A 23,489-nucleotide genomic window follows, 5' to 3' on the forward strand; every position below is an offset into this window, starting at 1 on the left:
TTAAGTTCTATGTCCTTGTCTAGATCATTGATGTAGATTGTAAATAGTTGAGGACCAAGCACTGATCCTTGTGGCACTCCACTAGTCACGTCCCGCTAATCTGAGAAGGACCCGTTTATCCATACTGTCTGTTTTCTTCCCGTTAGCCACTCTTCAATCAATGCTAATATATTGCCTTTAATTCCATGGACCCTAATCTTGTGTAGCAGCCATTTATGTAGCACCTTGTCAAATGCCTTCTGAAAATCTAAATACACTACATCTATTGGCTTCCCCCCCTATCTAAACTGCTAGTTATATCCTCAAAGAACTCTAAAAAGATTTGTTAAGCAGGACTTCCCCTTTGTAAAGCCATGGTGACTCTGCCTAATCATGTTATGGTCTTCTAAGTACTCCACTACGACAGCCCTAATTAAGCATTCTAGAATTTTTCCTACCATGTCAGACTGACTGGTCTGTAGTTCCCCATCTTCTCTCTCCCAGCCTTCTTAAATAGGTGTTACGTTTGCGATCTTCCAATCAATGGGAACCGTTCCAGAATCCAGGGAATTTTGGAAGATCAAAAACAAGGCATCCACTATCTCAGCAACCCTCTTTTAAAACCCTAGGATGCAGACCATCAGGTCCAGGTGATTTGTCATTTTTCAATCCCAAGTTTCCCTAGTACTAATTCTTTACTTTTGTTAATTTCCTTAAGTTGCTCACTGACATTAGCTTCTTACTTCCCCTCTATTTTTGGTAAGTTTTCAGTGTCTTTTAACGTGAAAACAGAACCAAAGTATTTAATGACTGCCATATCTTTATCGCCCATTATAATTCCTCCCGTCTCTGCCTGTAATGGACCTACATTCACTTTTGATAGCCTCTTCCTCTTCATGTATTTGTAAAAACACTTGCAGTCTGTCTTTATGGCTAGGTTGCCCTCCTAATCAGTTTTAGCTTTTCTTTTTGTTGGTCTCTGAAGCCCTCCCAATTCTCGGGTTTATTGCTTTTTTTGGCAGTATTATAGGTCTCTTTTAATTTTATACTTTCCCTAACTATAGTTAGCCATGGTTGAACCACTTTTCCCATGGTATTTTCAAGGGAATATGTGATCGCTGGGAATTATGTACTATATCTTTAAAGGTTTGCCATTGTTGGTCTACTGTCATATCCTTTAATTCCCCAGTTTATTTTAGCGAAATCTTCTCTCATACCTACAAAATTGGATCTATTTAAATTTAAGACCCTTGCTTCGGACTTAACTATATCACGCTCTAACTTAATGCTAAATTCCATTTTCTGGGGGTTTATAGAGTAATCTGCATGGGTGTATTTCTAGGGTTCAGGGACTGGAAAGAATCCTCATTCTTAAATCCAGTTTGGATCCTGTTTTATAGACTAGGGCAGAGGGAACTTTCCCTACATTCCTTACCTGACTTGAGGACTAAATCACCGCCAAATAGTTTTTTTTTACAAACTGCTTTGTATTTGTGCTGATTCACCTGAGCGTTAAGGTTGAAAAGGGTTAAGCAGGTGTGTTCTTCTGTAACATATTGCTGAAATGCAATGAAGTACTGAGCATAGAATGATAAAATACAAGAAATCTTGTTTTATTAAAACACTTCAGTTTATTTATCAAATGCTTATAATAGCACCAGTCAACACCAGGAAAGTGTGTGATACAGAAGGTTTTCCATGGACAACTGCACATTGAAAATCAAACAGACTTAAAGTTGCCCAGGTCCCACAGCATGCTCAAACCCTCCTTTCTCATGCTGGGAAATAGTTCCCTGGGTACTGACTGTCCTCCTCCCATTATCTCAGCCAATTTTCACAAGGGAAGTCAGACGGTGACTGTTGGCAGAATATTCAATCATTTTGCCGGCAAATCATCAAATCCCAGCCAGATCCTGTCTTTCTTGTGGCTGATTTTATCTTTTCTTGCCTAGGAACAGTACTGAAAAGTCGTCATTGCTCACAAGGTTGACCACATACAAGTGTGCGCATATCGTGGCAGATATCAGTATTGCTCTTGTTTCTCGTCCAGTTTGGCTCCTTGAATCCAACATTGGATAAGTGTCCACATACTCATTTTCTGTCACATTTGACATGAAATGACTAACTTGTGCCGCAGAGAGGATTCTTCCTGCCTCGTGGGGACTTCGATCTGTCTTGTAACCAAACTGCTCAGCAAGCTCACTTCCTATGTTAATATTTCAAGTACCGTTCATTTTTACAAAATACTATTTTTTTAAAAAAACCTCAGGCATACAGAACAGAAAAGCAATCGGCAACAATCTACTGATCAATAAAGTTGAGCACCTTGGCTGAGACTTACTGGAAGATCGATGGCATGAGGTACCAGCTTTCGTTTTAAACTAGATTTTATGGTGAATTGTACGTTCCTTTAGGTGAGGATGTTCATGCTGAGAATGACAAAATTTCTCCCATTTTCATCATTCAGTCTCTGCGTCTAACACTCCCAGATCAGGTAGTGTGGATAAGAGACACAGCACTCACTGTGCCTGGCTGGGAGTCAGGAACTCTCCAGCAGGCAGCCTTGCTCACTCGCAGACTGATGTTACAATCCTAAAGCCTGTGTGAACCAAGTAACTCAGCCTATTGAACTGAAGTAAACATTTTCACAACTTGCACTCAAATACATGCACTCGCTCAGAGAATCAGTCTACAACCTGGTTATATTTATACCTAATATTGCATCATCCAAATTAAGAATACACAGAGAGAAGAGGTATACAAACATTATCATTATACATTCCCCATGTTAAAGGAATAAATTTCTTCAATAAGTCCTAAATATTTTTAAATTAAATTCATTGGGACATTAACTTTGATTTCATTAAGTGTTTGTCTTCTAGATGTGGTATGTTACCTCTGATAAAAGGGTCTCATTTCAACCAGCACCAAGAGCTCTCAGAGTAGGTAGATAGAGCAGAGTTGGGGCAGGTGGATGGAGTGGGGTTACGTCCACAGTGAAGTTCCAGCTTCTGCTCCAATCTCAGAAGTGGCTTCTCCTGACCATTCTCTCATCTGATGAGCTCTAAAAACTTCCTCAGTTTGATAGAATGGATGTTCACTTGCTAGAATAGTCCTAGGCACAATACAATTGGACAGAACGTTATGCCTATACTCAATATCTAACCTGGTAAACTTGAAATTGGTTTCAAGATGGTCCTATTCTTCTGACCAAAACCATAATGATACCAACATGAACAAATTTGAACTAAATATCTGAAATGCAGTAAAGATGGTTACAATTGCCCACCTACAAATTCACAGAAGGTATGGGGCAGATCTTGTACACATTTCACAAAGAGTGTTTCAAGCGTGTTTGAGCAAATCCAGGGCTCAGGTGATGTGGCAGTAAAGTCAGCTCCATTCCTAATGGACAGAACAACAGCGAGGTTCATCCAGGAAACTTGTCAATAGAATCTGTGTATGAACATTGACCCCTCTAAATGGTGAATCACTCCAGCGCTAATGGCCAAAACTCTGGGACCTGCCATTCCTTTACTCCTCTATCCCATCAAGCTGAGGTTTAGTTTTGAAACAGTGCAGAAATTGACCAGGCTTCTCTTGGTGAGACAGCATCTCAGCAGCTCAATGCATTCAGAGACTGGAGTCAGACTCTCGCTCTGCAAACTGCTCTCCCACGCCAGCAGATCTAGATGTAGGTTGAACATCAAGAAGTGCTTCACCGAGACAAGGGGGAGCAGCAAGCAGACAGGAGGACAATCTGAGGGTGTTAAACATATCCACAATCGGACAAATATGTTTGTAAAATAGTTTTGAAAATGTGTGGGGGGAGAGAGAGCAATGTGAATGGAATCCAGAAGAGAGTTCCAGTGAGTCTGGACAAAGTGGCTGCAGGTTCACTTTCTGCTTCTAACCTTCCCCACCACCTCAACAACAACAACAACTAGCCAAATCTGCCACTGCAAAGGCTAAGCTTTGTGCAATGGAACTTGAACGTTAGGCAACACATACACACATCAGTGCTGCAATAAAAGCTAGGAACCGGACCAGGGCGTCTTAAACAGGATACATCTGTCTACTCGCCTCAATGGGACAGCTATGCGTGTCCTCCATCATTTAACTTTGAAATGTATAAGGCAGTAACATTCTTGGCTTCATTCTGAAAACATTTCAAAATTTACCAACGGGTCAATACATTGCAACTAGGAAGGCTGAATGGATCCAAGCCAAGGAAAACATAATTTCAAGTGAATGACTTGAGTGATGTTGATACCTTTGTACAAACGGCCCCAGTGTCTGATGTATTGATTTCATCCAGTCTCCAACATGTGAAACTCCTCACCCAAGTGTGAGAGTTCATTGGAAAAGAATGAACTTCTTACAGTGCCTGGCTATTGCTGAACTGTCTTCTTTTTCCTCCTCCCCTACCCCCATATCTCCCCATCATATGTGGCATTTCTCACAGTTTAGAATCATATTGATGAAAATATTATAAGTAAAAGGCAGTACATCCCAGAAGCTGACCACTTTACAAGATACCAGTCACCAAACTCCTTTCTGAATACCATTTCTTCTTTGGAAACAAATACTTCAATGACCATGAGATATTAAACTGTTAGAAAACAACAAGAACAAACAATGTAGGTTTGGACTCTCGGACTGTGTGCCCAGATGGCTGGTAAACGTGCAGATAAATTCAGGTTGGTTACTCCCAAATTCAGAAAGGTTTCTGATTTGTTGAGTAACTTTCAGCTGTAAACAAAATCCAGTCTTTTTTTGGCTGTAAAGCTGCCCAGAGAGGACTATGAGCGATTGAAAGCCCTCTGCGGATGGTCTTTATGTGAATCAGATTGCCTGTGGGGTGAGAGAGGCTGAGGGGGGCCACCTGGAGAAATACATAATGAGAACATGTCCGTTACTTTATTTTAAACTCCCTTCGCCACTAAAATTACCTTGCTCGAGGGTCAGTTTTCATGTGTAAATACAGAGAGCAGCCTATTTGAGCAAGAGGGAGAGAGAGTAAATGAAAGCCAAGCCTGAACCGACCTTTTCTAATATTCACCTGATCTTAAGCCTTAAGCCTTAAAATTTAGTTTGTCTTAAGATTCTGTAGAATGTTAAATTTTATCACCGTAAAATTCTTGATATACTACAACTATACCAAGGACAACTCTCCCCTTTGTTATTTTAAACATTTGCATTCTTATTAATAAATACTCTCCTGTCTTTGGTAAGTTACAATCCAAGGAGAAAGGGTGATCTCTGTTGTGTGGGACATCAGAGCTTAAAAAGAGCACAGTGAAAAGTATCTCTCCACACATGCAGGTACCATTAGTCATTGTTGCTACAGAGGAATACAGGCAATAACTATGGATTGTCTTTACCTTCTTCACACGTAGGTCCCATCCAACTGAAGGAACACACACAACTTCCATTGTGAGGGTTACACCAAGCTTTGTTGGAGCACTGACAGCTTAAAGTACAGTTCGGTCCATACCGATTTGCCCTACAATCTGGGACATCAAAATGAAGAGGGACTTTTAGATTATACATACTACATGGCATAAACCTCAGCATTGTGAAATTCCTTAATCTTCCATTCCTCCTACAAACACGATTTTAAAACCCACCTGACCATTATTTCTTGATGTATCTCAGCCTCTCCTGAATTTTGTTGTTACCCTATAATGACCAACTTGGTCCTTCACTTAGTTTCTGTATGGAGGACTGGTTCAATTTAGCAACTTCAGGTGAATTATCATAAGAGGAAGTCAAGGCAGTTAAGAGTGCCAGTATTTATTGGTTAAGTCATCGCCCAGTTGACCCTGTGGTTCAATCCCACCCTTATTTAAATCCCTCTGAGCCCAGCTCCCGACCATAACCACCAAAATGACCAGCCCCTGTAAGAGGAAGTCTGACACTCTACAGCTTGAGATACAAGGTTACAGCGATATAAAAACAAACTAAACAGAGATATTAGATGTGCATAAAGAATTCTTACCAATGTCACATTGGTCTCCAGTTCTACCCGGTGGGCAAAGGCACCTTCCTGTTTGAGGATGGCATGGGATGGCACCCGCACACTGACAGAGATGCTGACACCTCTCACCAAAACGTCCGATGTCACAGGCTGGCACACAAAGGAGCAGAGTTCACATGACATGCCAACAGGCAGAAAGTATACTGTCTTAATTTTTTCACGAGAAAGGAAGACAAATGGCTCAGTGATATTACCTCTCTCGCACTGCTCCCCCTGGTAGCCAGATGGACAGATGCACTGACCGGAGACGGGATCACAGGTAGCCCCCTGTTTGCAGTCACAGGAGTGAGCGCAGTTTAAGCCGTGGAAACCTGGAGGGCATGCTGGAAAATAAGCCCATCCAGTACAGCAGTCAAATTCCCTTCAATCATATTCCAAGTCTTTGTAGGTGAATGCTGTGCTCAGCAAAGTCAGTTAATACTGGAAAATGCAACCCTTCCCCCTCTCAGGCACCCAGTGTTGGCATCAAGTCCTACCAGGTTTAGTACAGTATAGAATGGGTTACACAGAGAGAAGCTTAACTGAAATGGGATGAAGACTGCCTCAAACTCACTTCGCTTAGCATGGTTAGAGCATTAGTCTACACAGAAATCAAACCCAGTTACCAGAGGTCAACAAATAAATGTGCCTCAGGATACTGTGTGTGTCTAACACCAAGTGCAGTAAATCCAAGACGTTTACCCAGGAGTTGATGTTCTCTTGCCCTGAACCCTTCGTCACTAACAAGCTCCTCGATCAGAACCACAATCTCTCTTTCAGACTCAATGCAGAGATTGAGGGAAGAGAGCTCAGATTGAAAATAAAACAGTGCAGAGTTGATGAGCACCATTGAAGAAAAAATATCTTTGAGAAGTATCTGCTGAGGAAAAGGGATGAGGACCATAGGGTTATTGATGCACAGAGAGCCACGCAGCTCATTGAAATGGTCATCCTTCACGTGGGTCTCTGGATAGCGAGCAGGAGTCTGGGATGATTTGACTTGGGATGGCACTTGGGTTTATATGTGTAACTAGAACTTTTACGTGTGTAGCCTCACAGCCTGACAATGGTTGTCAGGTGTGGCTGAGACATGGCGCTGTATCCCATGAACCATCGCCAACAATGAAATCAAACAAAAGGTAAAATACACGAACCTTGCTCGCACAGCTGCCCGTAGAAGCCAAGCGTGCAGAGGCAGCAGCCCGTGAAGCGATTGCAGGTCCCATTATTCTGACACAAACACTCCAGCTGGCAGCTGGCTCCAAATTTCCCAGGAGGACACTCTGCAATTAACAAGCAAAGCTTTAAGCAGCCTTTATCTCGAACTCCTCCCTCAGTGCCATCATTTTACTCTCTATTTCACCTATCCCTTACTATAGTAACACTCTGATATACCCTTCAGTACGAACTGATAAAGCACACCCCTCATTATAACACTCCGTGACTGTTACACTGATATACTGCACCCCTCAATATAACTCTCTAACAAACCCCACTGCCTGCTGGAGCACTCTGATGTACCTCTTTCTACCATTAGGAAAGTAGAACACTCTCACACAATACACCTTGTGATATTACCCTATTGCTCCTCACTGTAACAATCTTCAGGAAAGCCACATATGTTTATATCAACGAGTGACTATCTTCCTTGAGGGATGGTTGGGAGGAAGGTAAGCTGGGTCTCCTTGGACCTAAACTGGTTCCAGGGTGACATCTTGGTAATGGAATGTCAGAATCGAACCAGCTGTCCCCTGGTAATCCGGTTCCTGAGCCAGATGGATCTGCAGTTCTCCAGGGCATTGCTGATGACAGCACAGTTAGCCTGGCTCAGTGGTAGGCCTTGGAAGCACAATCTCTGGGGGGGCAAGCACTCTTCCTTCTCAACATTCCTATTAACCCCGTAAGCCAAAGCCCAGCAGGTAGGGTGGCCCTAGCTGGACAAACAGTTGGAAAGCTTACCACACAGTGCTCTCAATGGCAAGCTATGCAGTTATAGCTGGTTAGGCTCCAGCAGTACCCCAATGCACACTCTGGGGTATCCAAGCTTTGGCTCTTGCCGACCTGCGCCTAATACTCTTTGGAATTAGGTAAGCAGGATGTGTACCTCCAGGGAGGGAGTGTGCATTCCATTCCAATATTTGGGAATTTTCCATTTGTAGGTGGAACACCATGAAACTCTTAAACATGGTGATGCTCCACATCTGTCAGCCATCCAGCTGACCAAAAAAAAAAAAGTGTTCATGATCAACTAATACCTTGCTCACAATAAGCACCAGTCCATCCGAGTCCACAGGTGCACGTTCCATCCTCTGGGTTACAGAGGCCGCTGTTCTGACAGGCACAGAGCTGCTGACAGCTGGGACCAAACATTCCCTTTGGGCAAACTGTAGCAAAACAAGAAGTATTTAAATATGCGGCAGAAAGGGTTTCACTCACTTCAGAAGACACAGGACAGACGTGCGGAATATATCTAAGCGTAGATTGTCAATAGGATCAGCGGATAATGTTGAAATCGTCTGCAACTGGGGGTGAGAAGCTTCTGTCACAGCATGACCAGACCCTTAGCTCACTTGGGCCATCTAGTGGACACTCCCTGACATTGCAGAATCCAATCATAAGGATCTGATGCTTTTTGTAAAGGGCTGAGGACTGCGACAGGTCTCGACACAGGTCCAAGCAGTTTTGGACGTCCTCCCAATGTGAGGTACACTGTACAAGTTGGATTGCATGATTATAAACCATTCATAAAGGCTCACACACCATCGTATTAAAAATATACTTAATAATCTGGAGTTAGTATTTTCAAAAAGTCCTGAGGGTATTGTCATATTATGATTAAGATGCCATCTCTCCCTGGGGTTAGCTTTGCCCAGTGCAGTACCTTGCTGGCAGCTGTGACCTGTTGTACCAGGGCGACACTGACACCTGCCTGTCACAGGAACACACTGGCCTCCTTTACCACAGGAGCAAAGGAACGCACAATCTCTCCCATAGTAGCCTTCTGGGCACGCTGCAAGGGAAACATATACATGTCAGGTGAGAGCTTTAACATAATGAGAAATATTTAAGTATCGATAAATAGTATAAACTCTTCAGTCAAGACACAGTGAGCAAGAGGACATATACACAGAACATTTCAGGACTATTGCCTGGTTCAGAGCTTAGTAGGTTAAGGCACAAAGCCATAGAGAGAGTAATCAATCGTAGTGTCAGTATCTTGGAAATAGCTTAGCGTCACTTACCAGTGGTGGAGTCACTGTCCCATATATCACAAGAGGTGAAGAAGGCGCTACAGCTCATCTGATCTCATCCTTCCAGAATACCTAGCCTCCCATCTTCCCATTACACTGTTTATTAAATAAGTCCAGCATCTTGACTTCAATTACCCTTCCTGACAATGCTCTGTAGTTATTAATAGCTTACTGGTGTCTGTCCTTAATCGACTCCTGTAACTTACTAACACTGCAGGTGGCTCCAATGAAGCCTGGGGGGCAGCTGCAGGTCCCAGTCACTGAGTCACAGCGGCCTCCATTCTGACACTTGCAGTTCTCTCGGCAGTGAGGCCCATACGTCCCATCTGGACATCCTGCAAAACATGTCCCCACACTATTGTAAATCATTCAAAAGTAAAAGGCAGCAAATCCCAACACCCAGGTACTAAACTCTTGCCGAGTGTCAAAGAAACATCCTCAATTATCTTTTAAACACAAAATCAATCATTCCCACCAAGTGAGCCTCCTCCTGTGGCAGAGGAGGGCACTTTGTGAGTAATTAGCGAATTTCATCAGAGAAATCTCAATGAGCCAAGTTAAACGTTTCTCTCTCTAACTCTCTCATATTGCACCCAGAGACACACGCCAAGAAACACACACACACACACAACTGTACACATGCACACAAATGCATCAACAAAGTTTTACAAAACCTTACACTCCATCTTAACTGCAGGGAGATAACAGAGAGAGTCTGCCAGAGAGTGGATGCAATAGATTTTTGCACTCATCTTTGATTGGTTTTAAGTGTATGACCTGGGCTGATACTCCGGTGCAGTACTGGGGAAAACGCATTGTTGAAGGTGCTGTCATTCAGATGAGAAGTTAAACCCAGGACCTGTCTATCTGTTCAGGTGGACTATAAAGAACCCATTGATACTATTTGAAAAGAAAGGGAAGTTTCTCCTGGTGTGCTGTCCAACAATCCTCCAATTATATTGGTCCTTCACCTCCTGGCCGTTTGTGGGACATTGCTGGTTGTAAATTGGTTTAATCGTAATCATAGTGAAGCAATTTGAGACTTTCGCAGATGTCGTAAGGAGCTATGTCAATGCAAGCATGATTATCTTTAATCCCATTCATTAAAAGGGTGATAATATTTCTCTTTAGGGACTTTATGAGAATTATGTTTGGATAAATTAAATTGTAAATATTAGGGCTGTAATCTATTAAATATACCCCAACTGTAAATGTGAATGAATTATTGCAAAAAGAGTTTTGCACTGTTTGAAACCTGATTTAATGATCATACATACGGAGGTCACAGCGATCACCATGGTAACCAGGTAGACAGGTGCAGTCCCCGGTCGCAGTGTGGCACTGCTCATTCACACCTGAACACTGGCACACGTGATTGCAGTTCTGCCCAAAGGTACCTGGGGGACAATCTGGAAGAGAAAGCGGAGGCAAAAGAGTCAGGTAATGGAAATGCCAGTCATCAAAAGCCTCAAAGAACAGAAGAGATATATCTATCATAAAGGCAGAACGTAAAGAATTCTCTGCTTGCTCCCAACGTCCTGTTTCTTAAGCCTGTGCTCCTTGGTATTTGAATTCTTCCCCTCAGGCAGCAATCTGTTTACACTAAGTTTTAACATGTCTACTAAGCTCTTTCCAAAGAAAACCAGCCCCAACCATTTACACTAAACATTTGCAACATTTTTCTGCAGCAAAGTCCCGTCTCCGGAAACCATCGTGATTGCTCAAGGGCAGTAATAGTCTTGCTGGGTTTAGGACGAAAACTGGCTCAGTTACCCCCAACTAACTAGATGTGAAGCTTTCGGATTGATCTTTAAGTTTGAAGGCTGTAATGGCAGAAATCACACCCACAAATTACAAGGGGAAGAAGGATTACTTTACTCAGTGTGGTACTGTATAGATCACATAAACCTTATCGCAATGTTTAGCACGGACCTGCGGAGAGAAAAGCCCCATGTCTGGAAATGTATAGCTCTGTATGCCACGCAGTGTCCACTCCTGTACACGTACAGAACACACTTGGGTACATCTCAGTGAAAGAAATTATGAGTGAAGGTCAGTTCTTTAATAAAAAGTGAGGTAAATAACCCCTCAGCACTAAATGCAGGTAAATCTTTTTGTTGGATTTTAGGAAGTGAAAGAGACTGTGAAAGGAATATTCCTCTGCTTGGATTAAAAGCCGGCCTTACTTTCCTCACAGCCGTTGCCAGTGAAGCCGGCAGGACAACCGCACTCGCCAGTCACGTGGTTACAGGCAATGCCAGCGGGACACTCGCAGCTCTGGGCACAGGTGTCTCCATAGTAGCCGGGCAGGCAGGCTACGAGAGAAAGAAGACAACGTCAAAACCGGTCCCAAACATACGCATCAAATCAGCAAAATGCATCCTCTTTTTATACTTCTTACGGCGAATTTTAGGTTAATGAAGAAGAGGGGTGTTAGTACTGATAATACTGAAGACAGGAAAGCTACCTGTGTGAGTACCCTGAATTTCCTGGTTAGCTACAAAACTCAGTAAAGCTCCCTCTGCACTGCATAACCAGGCACTCCGTCAGCTACAGTCCACAGTAAAGCTCCCTCTCAACCAACCAAATCCATAATGCCAGTCAGCTATAGAACGATAGTCTGAGTGAGACTCTCAATTTCACACTAAATTACGCGGACATTTCTGAGTTCCAGATTCATCATACTCTGGAGACTGACGGCTAACAGACAGAGGCTGGTGGCCTTTCATCCCAGCAGTTTGGGCTGTGTTGGAACTTTACTCCTGGAAAGTGAAGGCCAGGGTCCCAAACTCTGCACAGGTTTGAGATTATTTGCCTGATCAGATTTCAGGAACCAATGTGTCTAACGCACGAAACAGTAACAGGTACTTGGTGACTCATCCTCCCCCCATCTCTGATAAAACAACATCAACTTGCACTTATATAGCGCCATCCACGCAAAACATACACCATGGACACGAGAGCATAACTGGTACAGGATGTCATTGAAGCCAACATGGTGTTCCAAAGATGATCCTCTCACTCAACGCATCTAGAATCTTCCGCTACCGTCCCGTCAAGCAAACAGAACTCACGCTTGTCACATCTCTTGCCCCGCCAGCCTCGAGCGCAGTGACAGTCCCCGGTCTGATGGTGGCACGACATGGCATTGTCACAATCACATCTCTCCTCGCAGCCCTCTCCGTGATATCCAGCCTGGCAACCTGCAGCAGCAAACTAGACACTGAGACCAGTCCAGTCACTAGTACTACTGAGCATTAATAATAATAATCCTTGCATTTGATTTGGCGCCTCATTACATCTTTGAGACGTCTCAAGCGCTTCACAGAATATACTGTAAAGTGAATTGACTGTATATTTTTGTGGAGGACATGCACAAGTGCTACTGTCTCATCCTCTGGGTAGAAATGACATCTCCAACATATCACATTAGGAATTGCTCTCATTCCTGGACAGGATACAAGGAAATCTCGGCATCTTATACATCCTTCTTTAAACTCCAGCCTCCAAAACACATGCTTCTCCATTGCGACCCTGTTTGTTTTCATCAATTTTTCTTTTATTTTCATTTGTTTTCAAATTATTATCATTAATTTAACAATGCTATTACACGAGCATCACAATGCTTCTCTAAACTTTTCTCTCATTCCCACCAAATTGCGCACATTATCGTTCTGCATGTTCTTCCTCCTCCCTGAATCCTCACCGTGTCCAAATCTTGACTCATCGAATCTTTTACCCTAACTCATTTTTTCCCAGGACTTGAACTCCAATGGGGTCTTTCCCTCTGACAATCCACAGAATTTTATAATAATATTTGCATTTGATATAGCACCTTATCATGTTGTTGAGACGTCTCAAAGCGCCTCACAGCTGATTGACAGCTACTGTAAAGCTGATTGACTGAGTATTTTGTGGGCAAAACTTCCTCACCTCATTCCCTACTATGTTCAGGTTTAATGTTGCCTTACACTTTGGGCCTGGCAAATTTGTCAGTAACAAGTAGTGGGACCACTCACTTGTCTGACAGGTTTTCCCAATCCAGCCAGCTCTGCAGATACACTGTCCTGTGTGCCGGTCACAGCTGCCTCCGTTCCTGCAGCTGCAGCTTTCCTGGCAGCCTTCTCCGTACCATCCAGCCTCACACTCTGAGCGGAATAAAAACACAGGCTCAGAGATGGGGGAGAGAATGATAATAAGCCTTGCATTTGTTAGCACATCTGCAACATCAAAATATCACAAAGGGCTTCACGGTTATTATTATCATTATTATTACTTACACTTTGTAAGTGTAATTAATAATAATGCTTTAAATATGATAAAGCGCCTTTCGCTTCAGAAGGCACATCTTGAAGCGCTTCACAGGAAATTGTGGTCGGTGTTTTTGTATTAACTGAGGTCGGCAGGCTTACCGAGCTCACAAGCTATGCCAGTCCAGCCTTTGGCACAAAGGCAGGATCCAGTGACAGAATCACACGGAGCCTTGTTTCTGCAGATGCAGTGCTGTAAGCAGTTCATTCCGTACATCCCTGCTGGGCAGCCTGGCAAACAGACAAGGTATTTACTTGTTTTACATAAATGCAAATTAAAAAAAACAGGGAGCCACAGCGAGGGGATAGTTGCAATTGTTAACAGTTTGTCTGAGTGGAACAATGGATAAAGCACACTGTCCTTTTCCATCTCAACACCTGGTTCCACTGCAGCCCGAACTGATGGGATGAAAGTCTCCTGTTTCCTCCGTCCGTCGAGGTGGAAAATGAAATGACTTAGTTGCAGACGCAGCCCAAACCCTGGGGTGGTTACGAGCGCACAGCAGACACGTGGAACTGAGCTGGGATGACTCACTCAAACAAAACCATAATGATGGCTGGGGAATGATGCAAGTTGGGAGCTGGCTTTCCAATCTGTGACAGTCTTAAGTGGGAAGTACTGAATGTAATCAAATTAAGTGAGAGAATAGTTAGCTCAGACTGCGGTGGGAGGAAAAGGAGAGACTCAAATCTGTACACCAATACCCTCATGCTACATACAGCAAGATTTCCCTTCTCTCCCCCCCGGCCCCAATGCTATTACTAGGCACTTACGCTCTTGACACTTTGGTCCAGTCCACCCAGGAGCACAGAGGCACCGGCCACTCACATGATGACATGTGGCTCCGTTACGGCAGTCACAGAGCCGACCACATTGCTCACCATAACTCTGCCCCTCACAAGCTGGGAAAATAAGACCTCAGTGTTAATCGGCAGCAGTGCCCTAATGTTGATCAGGATCAGTGTCCTCGATGTTCTAAATGGCAGTTTTATCCCAAATGTTCTATGGCAAGGCTGAATGGCATTAGTACCTTTAAGTGTTGTTTGTCCTCCTCATTCCACTGTTAATAATTCCCTCCGACTAAGTCATTATTTCTCTTGCACTTCTGGCACACGTTCCCCCACCCGCCCCGGGAACATGTAAAATCACATGGTATCAGGGGTATGGATCCCACCCGTGAAACTACTACCACTATAATAATAATAATTCTTGCATTTGATACAGCGCCTTATCATGTCGTTCAGACGTCTCAAAGCACTTCACAGAATATAATGTAAAGTGAATTAACTGTTTATTTTTGTGGGTGAAACGTGGCAGCCGATGGTCGTGGATTGAGTGACCAAATTATTATTTATTTATTTTGAAGGGATTATTACCCCAGAAAAGCAATTTGCCAATCGACTAACAACCAGGTTCCTACTTAATGCTGAGTAAACTGAGGCATGTGGAGTAAAGAAACTTGCCCAATGTTTCGCCCTGCCTGGGAACCAAATGCAGGTTCTCTCGCTTGCGAGGCAAATGCTCTAACCACCAAACTTCAGGAGTACCACTTCAACTTGCTTTTGTATAGCAGCCCTCACGCAGGTATCCTCCCAGAGCGCTTGTGAGAAACAAACTCACGCTGATTGCATCGGGGTCCTACCCAGCCGGGCAGACAGTGGCATTCTCCGTTCACGTGGTTACAGCCCGCTCCGTTCCTGCACTTGCACGTCAGCCGACAGTCGAGCCCATAAAACCCCTCTGGGCAGGCTGGGAGTGAGAGCACACACCGTTAACACTCTCGTCTCCCTCCCGCAAAGGAAAGTGACAATCCCCATGAAAACTACAATTTCTAAACCAATAATAACAAGAATAATGATGACAATTCTGAGTTTCACAGCCACCTAAAGAAATTAAAATCCAAAAAACACGCATGTTTTGCCACTAATTCAAAATAAACTGGTGGACAGTGGTACCTGAAATGGGAGAAACCACGTAATAATACTAATAATCTTTGCATTTAATGGAGCGCCTTATCACGAATTTGAGACTTCTCAAAGTGTTTCATAGAATATTATAAAATGGATTGATTGTATATTTTGTGGGTGATACACGGCAGCCAATTGCGCACAGCAGTGTCCCACAAACAGTCGTGGATTGAGTGACAAGATTATTATTATTTATTGTTTTATTTATTTATTTACTTGCACTTATCTGCCAGGGTGTGTTGCCAGCTAGTGGCCGATGGTTTACAGTTTTGTGACTTAAACGAGATCGCAAATTTTACCCTATAGCAACTAATTCATTACCTTCTGTCCCAGACGTCAATCTCACAGCAACAAGTCGGTAAAGAGCCTCCCCTTTCCTCGCCAGTGAATGCCTTTGATGGTTCGTACAGACACTACTGGAAAAAAACTGCGCGAATAAAGTTTTTGCACAAGAAGCTTACATCGTTCGCAGAATGTTCCTGTCCACCCAGCAGCACAGGTGCAGGCACCGCTAACGTGATCGCAGGCCGCTGTGTTCTGGCACCGACACGAGGACTCGCATCTCAAGCCGTAGCTTCCATCCGGACATCCTGTAGATAACAAGTGATCAAGACACTAATCAAGATCACAGTATCCAACATTGTACCTTTTCTAAATAACTACGTGATGCCATCACAGAGCTGTTAGGGATCAATTGCTGTGTCAAACACTGAATCTGGTCAATAGCCCTCTTCGACCATGCCTTCGGTCACCCTCCCAACTCCGATCCCCTGCCCACCAACACCCCTGACCCCAATTCCCAGCTTGGGTCCAAAAATCCCTGGGACCTCTTTCCGACATGAAGTGCGCGAAACAAGTGTAATTTGTTGTTGATGTCAACCTTGAATTTCAAGAACAAATTAGATAAGATTTGTGTTAGGAAATAACACTTTGTGCTTTTACTAATGGTCACAGACACTCCATCTGGCCTGCGATGCCCTTCACTTACTCTGTTCACAGTGTTGTCCCATGTACCCGGCTTCACACACACACAGACCGGTCTGGCCATCGCAGCTCCCAGCAGCGTTGTTGCACACACAGACGTTCTGGCAGCTGTTCCCCCAGCGCCCGACAGCACAAGCTGCAGCCAAAGAGAAATGGGTGTAAGAGGGCAGTGACCGCCAACAACAACAACTTGCATTTATCTAGTGTCTTTCACCCGTGGCAATGTCTCGGAGCGCTTAACTGTGGCAGATATAACAGATATAATCTGTAGAACAAATATAACACACACACACACATGCTTACAGCGCTCGTGACTTACGCCTGGTGCAGTCTGGCCCTGTCCATCCTGGAGCGCAGATACACGCTCCACTGGTCGCATTGCACGGAGTGGAGTTTGTACAGAGGCAGCGGTGGTGGCAGCCTTGGCCATAGTAACCGTCTGGGCAAGCTGTGATTCAGGAGAATGGGAGGAAAATGATCAATCAAATGCTACATTCCACAAATGTTCTTCCCACGCCAAACTCTGCAGCCCATATCTTCATAAAAGTGCGAAGAAGAAAAACTGGACACCTACCATCCTGACACAGTGTTCCAGTGAATCCCGCAGAACAATCACACTTCCCCGTCTCCTTGTTACATATGCCTCCGTTAGCACAGGAACTGCAGGAGAACTGGCAGTTTACACCCCAGTGACCAGAAGGGCAATCTAATCCCAAACACATAAGGAATCAAATTCATTAACTAAACGGGAGTCACAGAATCAGAGAACATTTCCAGAACAGGTGGAGGCCATCAGCCCATAATGTCTGTACTTCTCTCACACAATTCTTCACATACATTTCACGGATGGAAATAAAATACATGGAACAAGTATCTCGCCTAACAAGCACTCTTCCTCTACAGTGCATCTTATTCTGGAGTGCGCCCACCCACAATCTGGTTCAGTTGGTAGAACTCAGCTCCGAGTAAGCAGTTGTGGGTTCAAGTCCCACAGCAGGACTTTGAACACATAGACCAGGCTGACACTCCAGGGCTGTAGTGGGGTTACACTCGTACTCCCTCAAATAAAATCAGTCATTTACTTCCCAACTATTTGTGAGACTTTGCTGTGCGCAAAATGACTGCCATGTTTTAAACTCCTTTTAAAGCAATGTAAGTACTGTAGACCATTCACTTACCACGTTCACAGGCTGAGCCAGTTTTGCCAGCAGGGCAGATGCATTGTCCAGTCCATGGGTCACAAGGTGCTCCCCCACAGTCACAGCTCCCCCTGCAGTTAATCCCAAAGGTCCCCAAACTGCAGGCTGCAACCACAAGTGTTAGTGAGAGTGTGGTCTCAATGCCAGCCCTCAAAATACATTCGTGCATGCATCATTCGCCCTCTCCCCTTAATCGACCGGTTCAGAGAGCTGAAAGAGTCTGACATGTGTGAGTGAGAGTGTGAATGACAGTAAGGTATACCAAGCAGTATGCGGAGAACTCAATAAATTTCTCTTTTGCCTAAACATGTGTGTCTCTGTCTTACCCGAGTGGCTGTGTGCGTGTATATGTGTGCACTTTCTGACCTGCCTCTGCACGTGCGCACTCTCTCTAACCTGCCTTAGTGCGTGTGTTCTCTCTCTGTTCTGTCTTAGAATGCGTATATGTGTGTATGCTGCCTGACCTTCCTTCCTGTGTGTGTGTGTGTTCTCTGACCTGCCTGAGTCGCTTCCCCTCCCCACATGCTGTATCCTCCCTGGTTGCACCAAGCCCTCACTCACTCTCTCACTCCAACACCATCACTTACGCAGCAGGCACTGATCTCCCTGGAGCCCCGGGGGACACAGGTGCTGGCACTCGCCCGTCTCCCGGTTACATGACACCCCCACAGCACAGTCACACCGGGACGTGCAGCCAACACCATGGTAGCCTGGGTCACACTCTGTGGAGGCAGCGGAGACACACATCAGCGTTTCAGCTTCCAAGTGCCAAACAAGCATCTCAAGATCAATACCTACACCAACTCAACATTCAATTCTACAAAGAGGTCCACTCTATAAAGAGCAATGATTTGTTCCGCAACAAAGTCCTTGCAGTTCTGTGTTTTTGGGTAGGTTTACTTTTCCGCACTCTCATCTCTGAGTCGATCTGGTTCAAGCCATTCAAGCTGGTTCATCTATTTTCCCAAATAGGTAATTATTTTGGTGAAGACAAGTTTGTAGGGTTATGGGGAGAGAGGAGTGGAATTGATTTGGATAGCTCTTTTCAAAGAGCTGGCACAGACACGGTGGGCCAAATGGTCTTCTTCTGTACTGTATAATTCTATGATTCTACGAATCCCCACGTCAGGACTTTGAGCTCCCAGTGCTGGAGGAGCACTGCACTGGAGCATTGGATTGCAGTCTAAACCAAGGTACCGACTGCTTGTTCAGGTGGACATTAAACATCCCATGGCACTATCTATGAACTGCAAGGGTGTGGGATCAACTTCAAGGGCTGCGTTAGTCTGCACAAACAACAACAAAGGGTGAAGGTAAAGAAGGGTGGAGGAGGGAAGATGAAGGCACGGTCGAAAAGGAAGGTTTTGAGACAGCCCATGAAGGAGGCAAGGGTGGGGGCAAGGAGGAGGGGAGCTCCGGAATGGAGTTCCAGATTGTGTGGTAGGGCGAAGGGGATGGTGGAGCAAGCCAATGCTTGCAGAGCCGAGGGAGTGGACAGACTGATGGAACAAGAAGTGCAGCCCAGCCCACCTCTGACGTATGGAAGCGCCACCGACACGCGTACCAAAGCCCGAGCCTGTCTCCCACAAGGTCACGACAGGACAAATACCTTTCTGGCAGCTGTTGCCCTGGAACCCAGGTTTGCAGAGACACGTGCCGTCCTGGGAGTCACAGCCCACCGTGTGCGTCTGCGCACACAGGCACTCCCGCGAGCAGCCTGGACCGAACGTCCACTTTGGGCAGGCTGTAAGCCAACAACAGGAAGACACAGACATTATTCCCTAGAAAAATGTGAACGAGTTTCACCGACTTTTCCCTCTCTAACTTGGAGGATCTTGACTTCTCTCCGTTGCTCCGTCCTGTCTCTACTTGACTGACATCAAATGTGCACTCTGAGGTTTGTTAGCAGAAGATTTGGGGAAAAGCGATTAGGAGCAAAATTTCTTCGCTGGGATTGTTGCTAGGGTTCGGAATTCCTTCCCACCTGCAACAATTAAGGCCACTGTTGGGAGAGAACTCGAAAGTGGGATTAATGATAAATTTGATAATACAGGGAGCAGTGGACAGACAGACATCGTGAGCCAAATACCCTCCTTCTGTGCTGAGAATTTCTAGGCTCTATTAAAATCAGAGCAATTCTAACCGTAACAGAAGCAGTGATACTGTAGCCATTTGCCTATTTCCTATAGGAAGCGCCTGGCCGCTATTTTGACAACGTCCCACCAGAATGCTAGAAATCAGGAGCTCCCCCTGTTGGGAATCACGGGCTCAGTCCACATCACTCCGTACTACTCGTAATCGCAGCGTTTCTGAGAATGATACTTGAGCAAGACCCTCGACAAGCAAGCAAACAATTAGTGAGCAACGCTGACCTTGCTTAATCCATAACCAAGTATAAATAAAATAAATAAATAATAGAAACAACAATAAATTTGGTCACTCAATCCACGACTTTGTGGAACACTGCTGCGCACAATTAGCTGCCGTGTTTCACCCACAAAATATATACAATCACTTTACTTTACAATATGTTCTGTGAAGCACTTTGAGACATCTCAATGACATGATAAAGCGTTATATCAAATGCAAGAGCAATTATTATTATTATTAAAGCATTTGGCACTTACGTAAATGACAGAAGCGTCCGTACAACCCAGGGTCACACAGACAAGCCCCGTACAGCCGGTGGCAATAGCCGGTCCAGCCACAGTTACACCTTTTATTGCAGCTTTTGCCAAAGAATCCCTTCGGGCAGCCTAGTAGCAGAAAACAAAATCCAATAGGTTTTGAAATGACTCCCGTCTGTTTATCCTGCACAGACCCCGGGCCAGCGAAACCCAATCTAAACTTTCATATAAAGATCATAACTCCGATAAGGTTGTGCAACACCTTTTTACATTCTGTTTTAATTTGGAAGCTGCTTCCTTTTAAGAACTGTTGAACCGGCTTTAAAATGGACTGACTTGAAAAATTTTCCACGATTCTGTACGACCTTAAGTTTCAAGACAAAATGTCTCAAAAGCTAAGACCAGGTGAAATTTTAGGCCTTTTTTTGTCACTTAAAACCAAGCTCAGAGATACCTAATCACCAAATATCTCCTTTTCTGTTCACTTGAATCTTGACCCTTCATTGTGTTTCCCAATTTAACAACCTCTCTTAGACTGAAATGTTTGTTCAGTTTTACTTTCTTATAATTTTCTCCCTTCTCCCTTGAAGCTATTGACTTGTGCTGGGGATATGGTTTACCAGACACCAATCTCCCTCTGTCCCATTGCCCTAGGGCCCCAGCCTTCATCTGTGAGACAGACAGTGAGTGCTACAGGCTGTATAACCGCGTGTCAGCATTCCAGCCGAGACAGTCCATACCATCACCAATAGCCGCCTCCTATGTGTCATTTCCTGCAAGGGATCACTGGCTTACCCATTAGGGGAGGCCTAAAATTCCACCTATTCCTTGAAAACCATTCATTTACGATTGTGCAGAATTAAGGAGGACTCTTACATTCGGGTTTTAACTTGGAAATTTGCGCCTGCAGAAAAACAGCTTCCAAATGGGATTGAAGAATTTTCCAAAGTTCTGCAGTCTTAAATTTAAAGGCAACAGTTGTAAGTCTAAGACCAGATGGACCTTCGGGCCTCAAGGGATGGAATCCAGGCATATTTTCCGCCCCCCACCTCCCACAGATGCTGAGGCCAGCTGTGACACTCTACAGTTACCACTTTATCTGAGATCATCAAACAGTGTTAGGAGAGCTGAAACCTGGGAACTACCTGTGACATTGGAAAGTACAATTTAGCACTGAATTATCAGTGAAGCCCAGATGAAAAGCCTGTCCCCTCCACAGCCCATGCGCAATCTAATCATAACCAACACATTTTATTTCCCGAGGGGAAGTTCTACACAGACACTCACTGCTGACAAACATCTACCGTATTCAACCTCAGCCTCCTGACATCCAAATAAAATGCTCCCCCCACTCCACACCATAAACCCACAGCAATATAGAAACAATCAGATCTTGTGGCATATTTTCTGATCCAAGATTGGGCATAGGCCCTAACCAGGAAGGTAAAGGAAGGAGCTGAGACACCAAAACAAAGTAGGTTGCAAAGAATTTGGGATTCAGTTCATTTCATGTTGTTCACTGATAGATAAAAGACCAAAAGACACAAACCGTCTTCACAAAACTCTCCGGCAATCCCAGGTGGGCAACGGCAGCTTCCTGTGGCCGCATCGCACGAGCCTCCGTTCTGACACCGGCAGATGCTGTTGCAGTCCTTTCCGTAGGTGCCCTTAGGGCAGGCTGGGAATAGGAAGTGATAACAGTAGTCGAATGAGCTGCTGGAATCTTTTTAACATGAAGGAACTTCAATGAAGTGAAATGGACACAGCTCAGCCCAGACGAAGATAGCAAGTGAGGCTGTATGGTCACACTCAAACTAGGACACATGTCTGCACAGCCATAGGCATCGGCTCAGTTACTGCGTGACCACACTTTCAGGTGGATGTGCTTTTGATTCCTGAGGCCTTGCAATAGTCTTTCCTTCCTGTTCATTTCCAAGAGCCAGGCCATGCTCCTGTGCTACAAATTCTTGGTACCAAATAGGTGTGTTGTGTCTACATTAGCTTCCATATTATAATCTATGGTACATCCTATCCTGGTTGTGTTGTGTCTCTGTGGCTTCCTCTACCATTCTAAGGGATTCCCATCTTCTATTCGCAGCTTGAATGTCGATAACAGGATAATAGAGGGAAATAAAGTTTGGAGATTTGAACTCATGGAGAGTGAAGCAAAGATGTGAATTATGTGACCAACTGCAATCAAACTGTAAAAGAGTTAGATGTGTTTCAGGAAGAAGTAAACTGACTCTGGTTACAGGTGAGGCCGCTCCATCCCCCAGGACAGTCACATCCGTTGCTTTCAGCGTTGCAAACTCCTCCATTCACACAGTCATCACAGCTCAGGCTGCAGTCGTTCCCAAACGTGTTATCCAAGCAGACTGTGAATTGACGCAAATAAAGGATTTACAACAAACCAGTAAATGTCTGACAATCGAGCTCAACGCTGTCTGCTGAACACCCCTCAACAAAAAAAACTCATACAGGAATACTCCAACACCTTGCCCATTATTCATGCAAGAGTTTGACAGTGAGTCAAGGTATCCCAATTGCTGTCCTGCCTAATGGGTGAATTTTGTCAATTCAGTCTTTACTCGAAAAATTTTTATTTTTACCTCCAAAACTGGCTTCCAGATCAAGACAAGACTGATTGTCTAAAATTTTGCATCAGCTTCAAGTTTAAATATAAAATGGTCCAACAGTCTCAGGCTAAGTGGAATTGGGGACCTGGTACGTACTGATTTTGTGCATGAGTCGCAGTTCGTCCCTCAGATCCTCTTGTACAGATGTGTTAAGGAGGTTCTGTAGTGTAGAAGCTGTGGTGGGGTTCTGAACAAGAGATCTCGGAATTTAGCCAGCTCGATCTCTTCCTCCAGCTCCTCATCTTCATCATCATCAAGAGCTGAGGAAAGAGAAACATCACATTAAAGGCAGCCAGCTACGGAGTCCTGAGGTCCAGGCCTCCCCCAGGGTCTATCTTCTGCATAGGACCATCTCCACTCAACTCACGGGAACAGCTTTTTCTGTCGGCCTCCAGCCTGTATCCTCCTGGACACGTGCACCAGTATGATCCGACTGTGTTAATACACAGATGGTCACAGCCACCACTGTCTGCTGAGCATTCATCTACATCTATTTGTGAAGAGAAGCAAAAGAGA

General features: G+C 44.5%; 1 protein-coding gene across 1 annotated transcript in view; it reads right to left on the reverse strand.

Annotated features, from left to right (window-relative positions):
* Window positions 1–1,603: 1,603 nt before the first annotated feature.
* LOC103180698 (multiple epidermal growth factor-like domains protein 6) overlaps window positions 1,604–23,489 on the reverse strand; it is an 82,711-nt gene continuing 60,825 nt past the window's right edge. Inside the window, 28 exon segments of the mRNA XM_007896693.2 lie at window positions 1,604–4,864; window positions 5,364–5,492; window positions 5,981–6,109; window positions 6,214–6,342; window positions 7,153–7,281; window positions 8,254–8,382; window positions 8,880–9,008; window positions 9,456–9,584; window positions 10,527–10,658; window positions 11,436–11,564; window positions 12,324–12,452; window positions 13,269–13,397; window positions 13,662–13,790; window positions 14,334–14,462; window positions 15,181–15,309; window positions 15,989–16,117; window positions 16,516–16,647; window positions 16,831–16,959; window positions 17,086–17,217; window positions 17,690–17,815; window positions 18,298–18,432; window positions 19,320–19,454; window positions 20,338–20,466; window positions 21,887–22,015; window positions 22,581–22,712; window positions 23,070–23,108; window positions 23,111–23,233; window positions 23,341–23,463. Coding sequence (XP_007894884.2) covers window positions 4,782–4,864; window positions 5,364–5,492; window positions 5,981–6,109; window positions 6,214–6,342; window positions 7,153–7,281; window positions 8,254–8,382; window positions 8,880–9,008; window positions 9,456–9,584; window positions 10,527–10,658; window positions 11,436–11,564; window positions 12,324–12,452; window positions 13,269–13,397; window positions 13,662–13,790; window positions 14,334–14,462; window positions 15,181–15,309; window positions 15,989–16,117; window positions 16,516–16,647; window positions 16,831–16,959; window positions 17,086–17,217; window positions 17,690–17,815; window positions 18,298–18,432; window positions 19,320–19,454; window positions 20,338–20,466; window positions 21,887–22,015; window positions 22,581–22,712; window positions 23,070–23,108; window positions 23,111–23,233; window positions 23,341–23,463 — 3,485 coding nt within the window. The 3' untranslated portion in view covers window positions 1,604–4,781.

The sequence above is a fragment of the Callorhinchus milii genome, unplaced genomic scaffold (assembly GCF_018977255.1).
Source record: "Callorhinchus milii isolate IMCB2004 unplaced genomic scaffold, IMCB_Cmil_1.0 Scaffold11, whole genome shotgun sequence".
NCBI lineage: Eukaryota > Metazoa > Chordata > Chondrichthyes > Chimaeriformes > Callorhinchidae > Callorhinchus > Callorhinchus milii.